Consider the following 15,320-nt stretch of genomic DNA (forward strand, 5'->3'; position numbering starts at 1 on the left):
CTTTCTTTCTATGTATTCGCAGCACAAATCACTTGCCTACATTGAGATTCAATTGCCATTCCCTGCACCATGCCTCAATTCGTTGCAGCTCCTCATGCATTTCAGTACAATTTTCCATTGTTACAACCTCTCGATATACTACAGCATCATCCACAAAAAGGCTCAGTGAACTTCCGATGTTATCCACAAGGTCATTTATGTATATTTTGAATAGCAACGGTCCTACGACACTGCTCTGCGGCACACCTGAAAGCATTCTTACTTCGGAAGACTTCCGTCCATTGAGAATGACATGCTGCATTCAGTTATCTAGGAACTCTTCAGTCCAATCACACAGTTGGTCTGATAGTCCATATGCTCTTACTTTGCTCAATAAACGACTGAGGGGAACTGTATAGAACGCCTTGCGGAAGTTAAGAAACACGGCATCTACCTGGGAACCTGTGTCTATGGCCCTCTGATTCTCGTGGACGAGTAGCGCGAGATGGGTTTCACACGATCGTCTTTTTCGAAAACCATGCTGATTCCTACAGAGTAGATTTCTAGTCTCCAGAAAAGTCATTACACTCGAACGTACAGGGTTATTACAAATGATTGAGTTTTTGTATGTGTGTGCAAAGAATTGTGAAAATATCTCAAACAATAAAGTTCTTGTAGAGCTGTGAAATCGCTTCAAAGTTTTTTTAGGCATTCACAAATGTTCGATGTGTGCCCCTTTAGTGATTCGGCAGACATCAAGCCGATAATCAAGTTCCTCCCACACTCGGCGCAGCATGTCCCCATCAATGAGTTCGAAAGCATCGTTGATGCGAGCTCGCAGTTCTGGCACGTTTATTGGTAGAGGAGGTTTAAACACTGAATCTTTCACATAACCCCACAGAAAGAAATCGCATGGGGTTAAGTCAGGAGAGCGTGGAGGCCATGACATGAATTGCTGATCATGATCTCCACCACGACCGATCTATCGGTTTTCCAATCTCCTGTTTAAGAAATGCCGAACATTATGATGGAAGTGCGGTGGAGCACCATTCTGTTGAAAGATGAAGTCGGCGCTGTCAGTCTCCAGTTGTGGCATGAGTCAATTTTCCAGCATGTCCAGATACACGTGTCCTGTAACGTTTTTTTTCGCAGAAGAAAAAGGGGCCGTAAACTTTAAACCGTGAGATTGCACAAAACACGTTAACTTTTGGTGAATTGCGAATTTGCTGCACGAATGCGTGAGGATTCTCTACCGCCCAGATTCGCACATTGTGTCTGTTCACTTCACCATTAAGAAAAAATGTTGCTTCATCACTGAAAAAAGTTTTGCACTGAACGCATCCTCTTCCATGAGCTGTTGCAACCGCGCCGAAGATTCAAAGCGTTTGACTTTGTCATCGGGTGTCAGGGCTTGTAGCAACTGTAAACGGTAAGGCTTCTGCTTTAGCTTTTTCCGTAAGATTTTCCAAACCGTCGGCTGTGGTACGTTTAGCTCCCTGCCTGCTTTATTCGTCGACTTCCGCGGGCTACGCGTGAAACTTGCCCGCACGCGTTCAACCGTTTCTTAGCTGACTGCAGGCCGACCCGTTGATTTCCCCTTACAGAGGGATCTAGAAGCTTTATACTGCGCATACCATCGCCGAATGGAGTTTTTCTACGTATCTGTAGTGTGTCGTGACCATATGTCAATGAATGGAGCTACAGTGAATTTATGAAATCGCTTCAATCATTTGTAATAGCCCTGTATACGTGTTCCAAAATTCTACAACTGATCGACGTTAGAGATATACGTCTATAGTTCTGCACATCCCATGTTTCCTGTGCATTTCTCCGGGCACGAATGGGGCTAGTATTTTTTTCTGTAGTTTTAGATCGTGTGGTAGGTTTATAGGAAAACGCAATGCGAATTCTCCGATTAGGAGTTACACGAGATTACACCAGGTGTGGCATTTGGCCCTAAATTTTTGATGAGCATCGCTTTGTCACCGACGTTGGTGTGTGGAGAGGGCATGTGGGGTCGACTGGAGAGAGAACGGAACAATACTGGCTTGTGAAGGTGCAGTAGGCGAGGGGGAGTGTGAAGCAGAAGTTGTGCGTTAGGCTGGGAAGGGTGGGGGTGACCACTGCGGCCGGTCGCTCGCATTGTCGCCGAAACTCTTGCGCGCGCCGCCGGACGCGGCATGAATGACGAGTAGCTGGTGGCCGGAGGCGCAGAGGCCATCCCGGGCGACTCGGCGTGGCGTGGTGTGGTCTGCGCGCAGCCTGCTTTGTGTCGGGGATTTAATGTGTAGCGCGGGGGCCGCCACCGGGCGCTGGCGAAAGCTTTCTGCCACCCTTCTGCTGTACGTGCTTTTTGTGACCTGCTTAGCATGAATCACTCAGATGTTTCGGGAATATAAAATCTCCAAAAGAAGCTTATTTCAATAGCGAAACGCTGCACAGTCAGAGAACTAACACTACGCGAGAGAAAAAAAAGAATTCGACGGCTGGTGATATTATTTATACTTGAGTTGGATAAAAATGTGTGGCAATGTAGTTATTATTCATGCAAGACTTTATCCGCAGAAGCTCACCGTATTATATATCCTTAATACAATACCCTCCGTCTCGATCACCTTCCCCCACAACCGCAACGGATCCATCTTTACCCACATCTCTCAATGACCGCCCTATGGCACGGATGGTGTCTTTCGTTGGTTGTGTAGCGCATGCCACGAAGAGATTCCTTCATTTTGACCCACAGGTATCGGGTAATACGGTGGATGTTCCAATACAGCCCACGCCCACGTATGCAGGATCTGCTGCATGGGGTTCGCCGTGTAGCATCGCGCGTTGTTATGAAGGATGATGGGATGCAATGCCAGAAAAAAAAAAAAAAAATGTTGTGAGCTCCGACCACGTGGCACTTCAGTCTTAACAATGAACGTCGTTCGTGTTTCCTAAACATGTTTCTGAGGTGCTTCAGCTGACCTCCTGCACTTTCAGACATTTCGCACTGAAACGGACTTCAATACAGCCTTTGCCGCTGTCTCCACTACTTCGGCTGACCTTTTGCTAGCACCCACAGAAAGCAGACATGCCACGTGACAGACATCATTCACTTTACGTCAGTATTGCCACTATTTTTTATCCAGCCCACACACTGATCAGCAAGAACATTATAACCATCGACCTGCTATCGATATAAACCCGTCCAGGCGATAGTAGCAGCGTCACCTGGCGAGGAATGACTGTTAGACTCACGCACAGTGCATGTAGTACCAGTGAGCATGCTGTCCGTATAGAATGGGGAAAGCGCCCAATCTATGTGAGTTCGGTCGAGTGCAGATTGTGGTGGCCCGGAGGCTCGGCACGAGCATTTCGGGAACTGCACGACTTGTCGGGTGTTCGAGGAGTGTTGTGGCGAGTTTCTTCAACACGTGGCGAAACCACGTCCAGACGTCATGGGATTCGGCGGTCACCCCTCATTAAGGGTGACGGACGTCGTAGTCTGAGCAGAGTGGTCAAACAGGACAGGCGGCGAACAGTGACATACCTGACGTGAGACTTTAATGCTGAGCAGAGTACAAGTGTGTCTGAACACACAGAGCATCAAACACTCCTAACAATAGTCCTCCGCAGCCGACGACCCATGCACGTGCCAATGTTAACACCACGTCAACGGCATCTGAGACTGAAATGGGCAAGTGATCATCGGCACTGGACGTTTGTGCAGTGGCAGAGCGTTGCATGGTGTGATGAATCCCGATAACTTCTTCATCACACCCATGGGAGGGTGCGAATTCTTCTTCTTCTTCCAGGGGAACATCTCCTTGTGCTCTGGGAAGGATTCATGTGGGCATCAGTGGGTGCAGTGGAGCTCGTGCGAGGCACCACGACGGCAAACGAGTGTCGTACACTGGTTGCAGACCACGTACATTCCCTCATGACGGTCATGTTTCCCGACGGCAGTGCCATTTTTCAACCACATAACGCACCATATCGCAAAGCCAGGACTGTAACTGAGTGGCTCGAGGAACACAGTAACGAGTTCCAATTGTTGTGCTGGCCTCCAAACTAGCCAGACCTGAACCCGACCAAACAGATACGGGATGTGACTGAACTCTGCGTCAGAGCTCATCGCCACCCTCCCTGGAATCTACGGGAATTAGGCTAATTGTGTGTGCGGATGTGGCGTCAGCTCCCTCCACAGACCTACCAAGGATTCATTGCTTCCATTCCACGACGCGTCGCCTCTGTTATCGGCCCCAAAGGTGGACGTACCGGCTATTAGGTAGGTATTCATAATGTACTCCCTGATCAGTATGCTTTGCAGAATGAGTAACAAAAAGTCACTGAATGAATCAGGCTCTCGCGGCCACTTTTTGAAGTTTGGAAATTGCTACGTTTTCTTCACTTGGCAGTAATATTTGTTTAGTATATCCACTATCGCACTTTCGGTTTTAGGGCCATTACCAAGTACACGTGAAACATATTACGCATAAATACATATACGGGATTTTTCACGGTTCCTAGAGAGACTTAGCAGAGAGAATTTTGCTAAGGAACCCATGTACGGAAATGTACAGTTTGATGATCTGGTCACTTTGAGATCTCACGCTTCTCCTTACGTATACAAACTGAGAAGAGTGCGCCGTAGTAAGTCCCTGTGTAATTGTAATTGCGTGATTGCGACAAGACACGCTATTTTCGTCCAACTGCCACTGTTACTAGGTACTGGTACGGTGCGTCCGCAGCTAGGGGTGCTCGACGGACCTAGCGACGTCCGACGTCACGTGGAAGGCGATCCGACGATGAGTGTTCGAAACACTGCTGTACCACAACTCCTGTAGAGCTCTTTGTCCCGCTGTCTATGTACCGTATAACGGGATATTTCAAAGTGAGCCGAACGGTCCAAGGCGCTGCAGTCATGGACAGTGCGGCTGGTCCCGGCGGAAGTTCGAGTTCTCCCTCGGGCTTGGGTGTGTGTGTGTTTGTCAAAAAAATGGCTCTGAGCACTATGCGACTTAACTTCTAAGGTCATCAGTCGCCTAGAACTTAGATCTAATTAAACCTAACTAACCTAAGGACATCACACACATCCATGCCCGAGGCAGGATTCGAACCTGCGACCGTTGCGGCCGCTCGGCTCCAGACTGTAGCGCCCAGAACCGCACGGCCACTCCGGCCGGCTGTGTTTGTCCTTAGGATAATTTAGGTTAAGTAGTGTGTAAGCTTAGGGACTGATGACCTTAGCAATTAAGTCCCACAAGTTTTCACACACATATGAACATTTTTTTTTGTAAAGGGATCAAATGTATAAATTAATTTTACATCCAAACGGCTCATTTCCGGACATGGGTTCCTTATCAAAACATTATCTGCTAAGACACCTCTACAAACCCAAACAGCCTTTAACAGGAATTCTGAAACATGCTGTGTACTTGTCGTCGAAATTTAAGTATGTACATCATAAGCATAATTATAATCAAGTACCGAAAATGTTGTGTTTAGAAACTTTCGGGTGACTGGGCTAAACAAAAATTTAAGAAAACTATTCGTGTTGTCTGTTAGCTTTCGTCCTAAGACCTACAAATACAGCATTATACTGTGCTAATGTAGGAGGACATACTCTGTTATGTTGTTTTTAAGATTAACACGGCAACGGTGGCATGGGATTGACAAAAGCGGGTAAAATATGGGACAAACCTTTATCCATGTGTGTGATAGTAATTTGATTTATGTCTGTGACTTAGGTCTGATTTATCCACACAGTGAAGTTCTTAACCAACGACGCAGAGGGGTGTTATTAAGATTAACGTGTGTATCTGTGTGTGACATCGTAGCTCTCAAACGACAGGTCTGATTTTAATGCAATTTTTTTGTTTAAAAGCTGGTTCAATCGCGATGGTTCCTAGCTATGTGCCATGAAAGTCAACTGTTTAAGTTTCATCAGTTAAATTAAGTAAAAATTTTCTTCCGACAGCTGTGATTCCTGAGAAACTCTAAGCAATACATAAGAGCTACATCAAGTTACGTAGCACCAGATTAGAGCTTATGGTAAGACTAGTTCTAAAGTAGTTAACGAATACTTCGATACCACCAAAAATTTAACAGATTGTATATTACCCGACCCAGAATGTGTAATGGACAAAAACAACAAAGTATGATTTTACTTAATTTCTATCACCAATATCAACTGTACGGTTGACTTATATACAGAATCGACATCATTAACATTATTTCAGAACGTTTAACTGTAGTTACCAGAAATTTATAGTTAGTTACAAAACCTGATGTCGTGAAATAACACAGTGCCGTAAATTTCAATCAAATTTATAACTTAATTCTCGTGAATGTCTTATTACATTGCTATAGAGGTGTTAGGAGCAATATCTACGTTGCAATTAAAACAGTAATTAACTAGGAAAATTCCTAAATTTCAGCTTACCTAAAAACAGACTTTTGGAACATTTATCAGTCATCTGATATATTAAACGTGACTTGTGCAATTAATGTTTCATGTCAATAACGAAACAATAATTAGATCAGTTGTAACTAACTTTTTCATTACGGTTCTCGACCATTCTGAATTAAACATGATTGATTTTCAGTCATTTTGATACTACGAACTTACCATGCAGAACTTTAACCTCAAATCCCGTTTTGGCAATTTTTGCTGTCCCACAATTAACGTCAGGAATAAAACCCAGTGTGAAATAATGATGCAGTTTATGATTTTACGATAGGTATCGTTATTATAACTTCATAAACAAATTTCCACACAAAAAACAAAAGAGCAATATTTATAAATCTGTTCGGACTGAATCATCATTTAGTGTTTTCAAAACCTTATTAACAATTTGTTGTAAATCATTAACTCTTCATTATCAATCAGCGAATTTAATTGTACTTGACAATACGCCAAAGAACATACGTGGTTAAGATAGTGTTTATATTGAGCTGTGCAAAGCACTTAAAGTCAGTTGCAGTTTGGGCAATGTAATTACCCAAAGAGTGTAGCAGTTGCCGTTTTCTCAGTCATGTTGGTAGAAAACAGTTTATGTGCGAACATCTTAGTAAACACTTACGGAAAATACGTCTGCTGTGAAAAGGATTCGTCAGTGTTTTGGAAAACTTATTTTAACATCCATGTTTTCATCATGCCCGAAATCCAGTCAGATCTACAATATACATCCCGTAATGGTCTTCATCGGTGGAAGAGATTCGACAGTTGAAAGCTATCTATTCCACTGCAAAAACTACATGATTCTCATACTACGATGAATCTGTCATTATGAGGCGTATTTTAGTCAGAACTGCAGTTGGAGTAATATTAGAAGGCCAAAAAGATATAAATAAAAGAACGAGAGAGCATAGGTACATCTAAGTAAATAACACCAATAGATTTAAAAGTGATAAGAGTATGAGATTAGAATACAAACAATCTTCCTAGGCAACGTACGTAAATATCAGAATAACAATATCAAATTGTTGAGTCTAAGTCTCAATTAATTTACTGCGAAATCTTCGTAATATAGGCGCAACCATCAAAGACGCCTGCCTCCACGCGACTGCTTGTTCGGGTCGCAGCACTCGGTTCAGCTCACGCCCCGCTCCACATTCCGCCCACCTCGCGACTCGCGTACGCGGTTTAATGAAGCGTTAAGTCAGTACGCTATCATTTGACCACATCACGACATGGGCCACCTAATTATGTAAAATTATGATAAAATAAATGATGATGATTAGGTCCCATATTCCGAGGAGCGTATGGAACGATGCGGGAGACCCGCAATGCCGACTAGGCAAGGTCGTAGCGGAGGTGGTTTGCCATTGCCTTCCTCCGACCGTAATGGGGATGAATGATGAAGACAACACGACAACACCCAGTTATCTCGAGGCAGGGAAAATCCCTGACCCCGTCGGCAATCGAAACCGGGACCCCGTGCACTGGAAGTGAGAACGCTACCGCAAGACCACGAGCTGCAGACTATTAAATAAATAGAGAACTCTAGTCTTTAACAATGTTAAGGTAATTAAAGACGTATTGGTTTTCACATCATATACACTGAAGAGCCAAAGAAACTGATACACCAGCCTATTATCGTGTAGAGCCCACGCGAGCACGCAGAAGTGCCGGAACTCGACGTGACATGGACTCGACTAATGTGTGAAGTACTGCTGGAGGGAACTCACACCATGAATGCTGCAGGGCTGTGCATAAATCCGTACCAGCACGAGGAGGTGGAGATCTCTTCTGAACAGAACGTTGCAAGGCATGCCAGATATGCTCAATAATGTTCATGTCTGAGGAGTCTGGTGGCCACTGCAAGAGTTTACACTCAGAAGGGTGACCCTGAAGCCACTCTGCAGCAATTCTGCACTTGTGGGGTGTCGCATTGTCCTGCTGGAATTCACAGTGGACATGAATGGATGCAGATCATCAGACAGGATGTTTATGTGTGCGTCACCTGTCAGAGTCGTATCTAGACGGATCAGGGGTCCGATATTACTCCCACACGATTACAGAGCCTCGACCAGCTTGAGCAGTCCCCTGCCGACATACAGGGTACATGGATTCATGAGGTTGTCTCCATACCCGTACACGTCCATCCGCTCGATACAATTTGAAATGAGACTCGTCTGACCAGGCAACATGTTTCCTGTCATCAACAGTCCAATGACGGTGTTGACGGGCCCGAGAGAGGTGTAATGCTTTGTGTCGTGGAATCATCAACGGTCACGAGTGGGACTCCGGCTTCGAAAGCCCGTATCGATGATGTTTATTTGAATGGTTCGCACGCTGACACTTGTTAACGGCCCAGCATTCAAATCTGCAGCAATTTGCGGAAGGGTTACACGTCTTTCACGTTGAAAAAATGGTTCAAATGGCTCTGAGCGCAATGGGACAACAGCTCAGGTCATCAGTTCCCTAGAACGTAGAACTACTTAAACCTAACTAACCTAAGGACATCACACATATGCATGCCCGAGGCAGGATTCGAACCTGCGAGCGTAGCGGTCGCGCAGTTCCAGACTAGAACCGCTGGGCCACTCCGGCGTGATTTCATGTTGAACGACTCTCTTCAGTCGTCGTTGGCCCCGTTCTTGCAGGATCTTTTCCCAGCAGCAGCGATGTTGGAAATGTGATATTCACAGTCCACTCGTGAAATGATCGCAGGGGAAAATCCCCAATCCATCGCTACATCTGGGATGCTGCGTCCCATCGCTCGCGCGCTGATTATAACATCACGTTCAAGCTCTCCTAAATCTTGATAACCTGCTATTGTAGCGGCAATAACCTATCTAACAACTACGCCAGACACTCGTTGTATATAAGCGTCGCCGACCGCAGCGCCGTATTCTGCCTGGTTACATATCTCTGTATTTGAATACTCATGCTCATACCAGTTTCTTTGGTGCTACAGTGTATAATAACTAATAATAAATTCACTAGCTACCGAGAGATGTGGATGCGGGACGCGAGTGACTGCAAGAGATGATTCCGAACAGAAGAGGTTGACAGCCAGCAATAAAGAAAGTATGATGTTCTAAAAAGGAAACGTGCTGTTAACGCCTTTTTTTTTAAATTTCGTAGCGGTCCTCCGATGCATTGACGATTAGTTCAGAATATTAGTACTTACATTAAACTTAAAGGGCAATACATACTAATTTTTTGTTTCGTTTTTTGGATTTTTTTGTGTAGGTGTTTCTTTACACTTTAAATTTAAGTTTTACGTGCTGTAGATCCGTCCATTTCCTGACGTTCTAGACTTGTTAAAATCTTAGTAGTATATATGCTTCATCGTTCCAACCTTCGTTAAGCTTGGTTGAGGAACTACTGTGTAGGGCGCCCACGGCATACGGCATTAGAGAAGTGCGGTACAAGACAGGCAGCCGCCTCGCTGGAGTGTGCAGTCTTAGGAAGGTATTTCTGGGGACTCAGCCATTCAGCACGGTCCTCGCTCCCCTCCTGTCGCTTCCCATTCGCTCCGAGACAGGCCAACTTGACTGAGGCAAGGCTCACAGATCTTCCCTCATCTCCCTCGGGGCTGTGCTAGTGACGTCAGCTGGCGCAGATGTGGTATCTGCGCGATAAGAGATGCGCAATAGGTTAGTTGAGAGTCGTATACGCTCTGCTGTCAGTGAAACCGAGACCAGAAATTCAACCGATCCCTCTAGCAGCAAAGGCAGCTGCATGTTAGACGGAGGAAGAGATTCAGTGTTTAACGTCCAGTCAACATCGAGGCCATTAGAGAGCGAGCACTAGCTCGGTTTAGGGAAAGGGAGAAGTAAAGGGGCCGAGCCCTTTCGAAGGAACCACCCCGGCATTTGCCTTAAGTGATTTAGGGACATCTCGGAAAATCTAAATCAGGTTGGCCGGACGCGGGTTTGAACCGTCGTCCACAAAAATGCGAGTCCAGTGTGCTAACAGCTGCGCCACCTTGCTCGGTTATGTTAGGTATGGGGATCCTTCTCATAATACTTACCGTTTCGTTTTCGCGTTATTTCCGCGAAATGACGCTTTCCCACGCGCTGTAGATATGTGGTAATTTTCTTAGTGAGCGAACGCAATTTGACTTCAGTTAACGATTTCACCGCCTCCCGCCTTGCTCTTGCGTTTCATTTTTGTCTCTACAACGTAAACATGTTACGAAATTTCTTCTTAATTAACTAAACGAATTTTTTCTTTCTTTTTAATTAGGCAGTGCTTGATTTGTGACAGTACGCAACGGTAACACTGAAGCAAAAAAATGATGATAGCTGCAGATTTTGAGATGTGATACGACAGAACTTTTTCTGCAGTTGAAGTGATGTTAAACTAATGTTGTATTCACACTTCTGAAATGCTCATAAAATCGTTAACGTTTTACGAAGTCTAAATTTCTAAAACTTCCTTCGGAAGGTCAAAGCACCGGAATCTTTTTTTTATAAATCAAGCACTGGTTTTAAGTATATGATTATATAATTTATTAAACCAGCGTTTATACCATTACAATATGTGAAAGTGAGAATAATATTTCAATACGCGCTGTATTTGCTACACCATATAATACGTTTACCAAAAGTGTATATCAGCAGGCCGTTTTAGAAGTACGAATCAATTATTTCACACCGAGTAGCTGCAGGAGGACAATTTGTATTCGGCTTCTGTTCCTGTTTAGACAGGGCCATATGTACACCAGAGTCAAAAGACTAGCGAACAATAATGTTGATGTCCAGAACAGAGCTCATTAGAATCTGCCCACTAGCTGAATTCTCGTTTGAAGAAGCTTCTAGGTATGTGACTGAAAGTTTTTTTTGGAAATCCTAACGCAGCAGCGACGGACAGCGATTTTCACCTTATTCTTCTCAAAATATGCTCACCAGGAGATTTCAGCGTATACTGCAATGGGGAAGAGGAAGGCAGTCAAAGAAAAGTGTCCTCATACTACTTACGTGGGGCTACGTCAGCCTTGAAGAGTCAAGACCATAGTTGGCTTTAGTGGCCACTAAAGCCGATGGTGCTGCAGTTTGGTTGACCGACAACGCGGTGTGTAGGATGTCACACCGTAATGGACAGCCGCATTAAAGGAAGTAAACTTAATTTATTTGTCTTTTGCGCTTACAATGCTTACAGATAAGATTATAGAAACTGTAAAAGTTAAGAATGTTGTACATTTGACTAGAAGAAACGACCTTTATTTAATAAAAACGCTGCATTTGATCTTTTACGCAGGTCTCGAAACAGGATTTAGAGTTTTGGAAATAATATACACGACGGCCGCTTTCTGTAAATGCTACGAGAACTTTTATCTGTGAGTCTTACACTTTCATCGTAATCTGATAATGTGGTGTTAATTTCAAGAAAATAGGCGAGGCGAAGTCTTTTAGTAACATGGTCAGGTTTAAGTCTCATAAGCATTTAAAATTTATTTTTTAAGAATGTTGTTCGTGAAATTAGTGTGAAACCATTACTGAATATTTTTTACCTATGGTAAGCTTTAAATATCGCAATAGTTCTAACTTTGTACTCGATGACTTGTCTTTGTTTCCTTAAGAGTTAATTAGTCAGAAAAGATGTTCATTTTGTAAATGTGAAAGACTTCTCCAGACATATTACAATGATTATCCACATCGGCAGAGAAGACTGAGAAAAATGTTACTTGACAAATGTTTTTTGAGTACTGAAGAGTTCATTGCTTTCAGTGAAAATTAAAAGATGATCAGGTTGAGCAAAACTTTTCTAGACACGTATGTCCTTTGAAATACTTCATTATGTATATTGTAGAGGACGCTCTTAATTCACGACCAGTGCGTTCTACTCTGTCATTAATAATCAGCCATAGTTCCCCATCAATGCTCATATGCACCGATGACAAGATCGCTGATGTTATTACATCGCCTTATAACACAGTTCGGTGCAGTACGCAAATCCACTGCAGGAGGAGCTCTAGGATCACAGGAACTGTATTTGAGTGCTGTGTCGTCGCCGCCGTGGATGGGTGTTCGGCGATTTTCACGAAAAACCACTCCAGTGAGCACATTCACTGCTCGCTGTCTTCGCCCAGAAGCTACTTGCCACGACGTTCCCGAAGACACAGGCGGCGCTCGCCGAATTCAACGGCGGTAGTACCAGCGTGCGCGAGCAAATGGACTGATCGAACGTCTGGCGCGGCTTACCTGAGTGGCCGACTGAAACTATCGATGACCTTAGAGGCACCAGCCAGATAACCTACGAGGAGTCAAATGAAGCTATCGAGTTGAAAAACGTTTGTCAGCAGCGGAAAATATTCTGAGGAAGGAGAAATTGCAACAGTTTGGTAACAAAATGCCTGATTAGTAGAGCGACATGATATATTCTATTGTACTCTTTTTCCCCTGTTTCAGGCCATCGTTGCCTAATGCTCCCTCTGCAAACTTTTAAAAAGTCTAGTACTTTCTGTTTAATCGAATCCGTCCCCTCTTTGCAGTTTCTTCAGTGACGTATCGCAACTAATAGCGAAATATGAAGGGTTAAAGGATACGAAAGGAGAAAGGATCCTTACACATGGACCCCTAAACAGACAATTTAGACAGAATTATGAAACTTGTTTAGGAGCCGCCATTGGCTTCAACATGAAATATTGATCTAGTTACTGCAAATATGTTTGAAATGCAAACTTTTTTTGGTTCAATCCCCATGTACCTGGACTCAAGTTTGATTGACGGTCTACCTTAACAAGAAGTACAGTGGCAATTCAGAATGTTACGTGTTGCAATTTAATGCACACTCATACCTGTGGTTTTCCATGATGCGTCGTCGCATCCACATGCAATACGGTTCTTGTCTCTGCGGTGAGCTTCGAATTCCTCCAAGTAACATCGGATCATCTCGCAAGTGTTCAGTAGTCATTACTGCCTGTTGCTCCAATTTTTCACCTACATGAGGACAAGTGGTGTACATCTGTCCTATAATGGCGCAAACACTGACGTCTTACATGAGCAAAAGAAAAAGGGTGTCTAAGACGTTCCCTAACCAAATTCCACTCGTGTAACATAAGCCGAATTAGAATGTAGCTTGATCGAAATGTTTATATTTTAAATTCATTTGTAGTAACTTGGTCAACATTCCATGCTAAAGTCTGTGGCGGATCGTTGCGACACATTCGCAGTTGTCTCGCAGACGTGAAGTTGGCGGACCAATGTTCACCGGAAGTATTTTGCTCCTATACTGCGTGACAAAAGAGAGAAGGAATTAGAAAGGAAGGAGTAAACAAAATAAAATGTCGCGGGCTAAGTGCGTATGTGAAGTTGCTTCAGCAGCCACAAGATGTAACTGTATTTACAAATAACTTTGGAGTATGAGCCCAGCTACGAATGCGGTGATATACTCAGTCTGGTCGGGATGCGAGCACTGAAGTCTGGGAAGGGTGTCACACAGCTGTTGTAGCCTCTCCTGTCTCAAGCTGGCCCACAGCTGTTGTAACTCCTCCTTGACGTCCTGGGACGATGTAGGAGGTGGATCCACGGATGTTCTATTGGTGACAGATCTGCGGGTTTTGCTGGCAGCGGAAGCAGCCTACCTCATCATCGCACAAACAGTTCATGGAAAATCGTTCCACGAGTGAACGAGATCTGTCCTCCAGAAAAATGGCACCAGAGCAGTGTCGCACGAGAGGTAACGCATGAGGACTGAGATGTCCGTGACGTACCACTAGGCACTGCCAGCCTCCACCTGGAGTCATACACGATGACGCCCCACACTGCAAGAACACGACGTCTCAAGTCGCCGTCGCGCTCGCAGACCATGGTCATTCGGGGTAGCTCAGAAACGTGATTCTTTGCTGAACACAATGCGAACAGCCCTGCACAAGGCCGCACGTACGGAGACAGAGCTCTCGTGAAAGATAAGTTATTTAGGTTGTAATTAATTGTAGTTGAACACTTTTAACTAATTAAATAAGTTCTTTAGTGTACTCCTCAAGCTCACCATTAAAAGTTTTTCTCTTATTTGCGTAGTGTTCTAGTAATCGCGAAAAGTTCGTTTGTTTACTTACTGTTGCTTAGGCCTAATTTTTCGAGTGTGCATTTTTAGCATTATAACGCAATTGGAAGTGCATTTGCTGTACTTTACGTTCAGCCGGCCGGTGTGGCTGAGCGGTTCTAGACGCTTCAGTCTGGAACCGCGCGACGGCTACGGTCGCAGGTTCGAATCCTGCCTGGGGCGTGGGTGTGTGTGATGTCCCTAGGTTAGTTAGGTTTAAGTAGTTCTAAGTTCTAGAAGAAAGTAAATAATAATGTGGCCATATTTAACCAAAATATTGGTGGATTAAAGAAAAAAGTAGATTCGCAGAAAAGTAAAGCAGAAAATAATGATACCATTTTTCACCAAAATATTCTGGGATTAAGCAATAAAGTAGATGAGCTCCTGGTCTGTTTAGATGACATTGAATCTGATAATGTAATAGATAAACCATGCCTTTCTGAGCCTCACATTGTGTCTGATATGCAAAAGGTAAATATCAGTGGTTATGAACTAGCTGCACACATGAGTAGAGAGAATAAGGTGGGAGGAGGAGTTGCCACATATGTCAAAAGTTATCACTGTGTAGAAAGCTTAGATACAAAAACGTTTTGTCTAGAGCAACATATAGAAGCATGTGCCTGTCAACTTAAGCTGAAGGAGGGCTCTTTTATAATTGTAACAGTATATAGGTCCCCTTCAGAAAACTTTCATTTATTCCTGGAAAACTTGGATGCCTTGTTGTGCTATCTGTCAGATAGGGGAAAGCAAATTATTATTTGTGGGGACTTCAATGTTGATTCACTGAAAGAGTGTAATAGGAAGAATGACCTGGAAGTCTTGCTCGGTTCTTTCAATTTGACATCTGTCATTA

The 15,320-nt window shown here is 44.0% G+C and overlaps 1 protein-coding gene across 1 annotated transcript in view; it reads right to left on the reverse strand.

The window, feature by feature from the left end:
* Nucleotides 1-2,075: 2,075 nt before the first annotated feature.
* Nucleotides 2,076-15,320, reverse strand: part of LOC124622692 (gonadotropin-releasing hormone II receptor-like) — a 71,922-nt gene continuing 58,677 nt past the window's right edge. The window contains exon 2 of the mRNA XM_047148482.1: nucleotides 2,076-2,339. Within this exon, the coding sequence (XP_047004438.1) occupies nucleotides 2,076-2,339 (264 nt within the window). The remainder of the gene's footprint in view (nucleotides 2,340-15,320) is intronic.

Source organism: Schistocerca americana, chromosome 7 (assembly GCF_021461395.2).
Source record: "Schistocerca americana isolate TAMUIC-IGC-003095 chromosome 7, iqSchAmer2.1, whole genome shotgun sequence".
NCBI classification, from domain to species: Eukaryota; Metazoa; Arthropoda; class Insecta; order Orthoptera; family Acrididae; genus Schistocerca; species Schistocerca americana.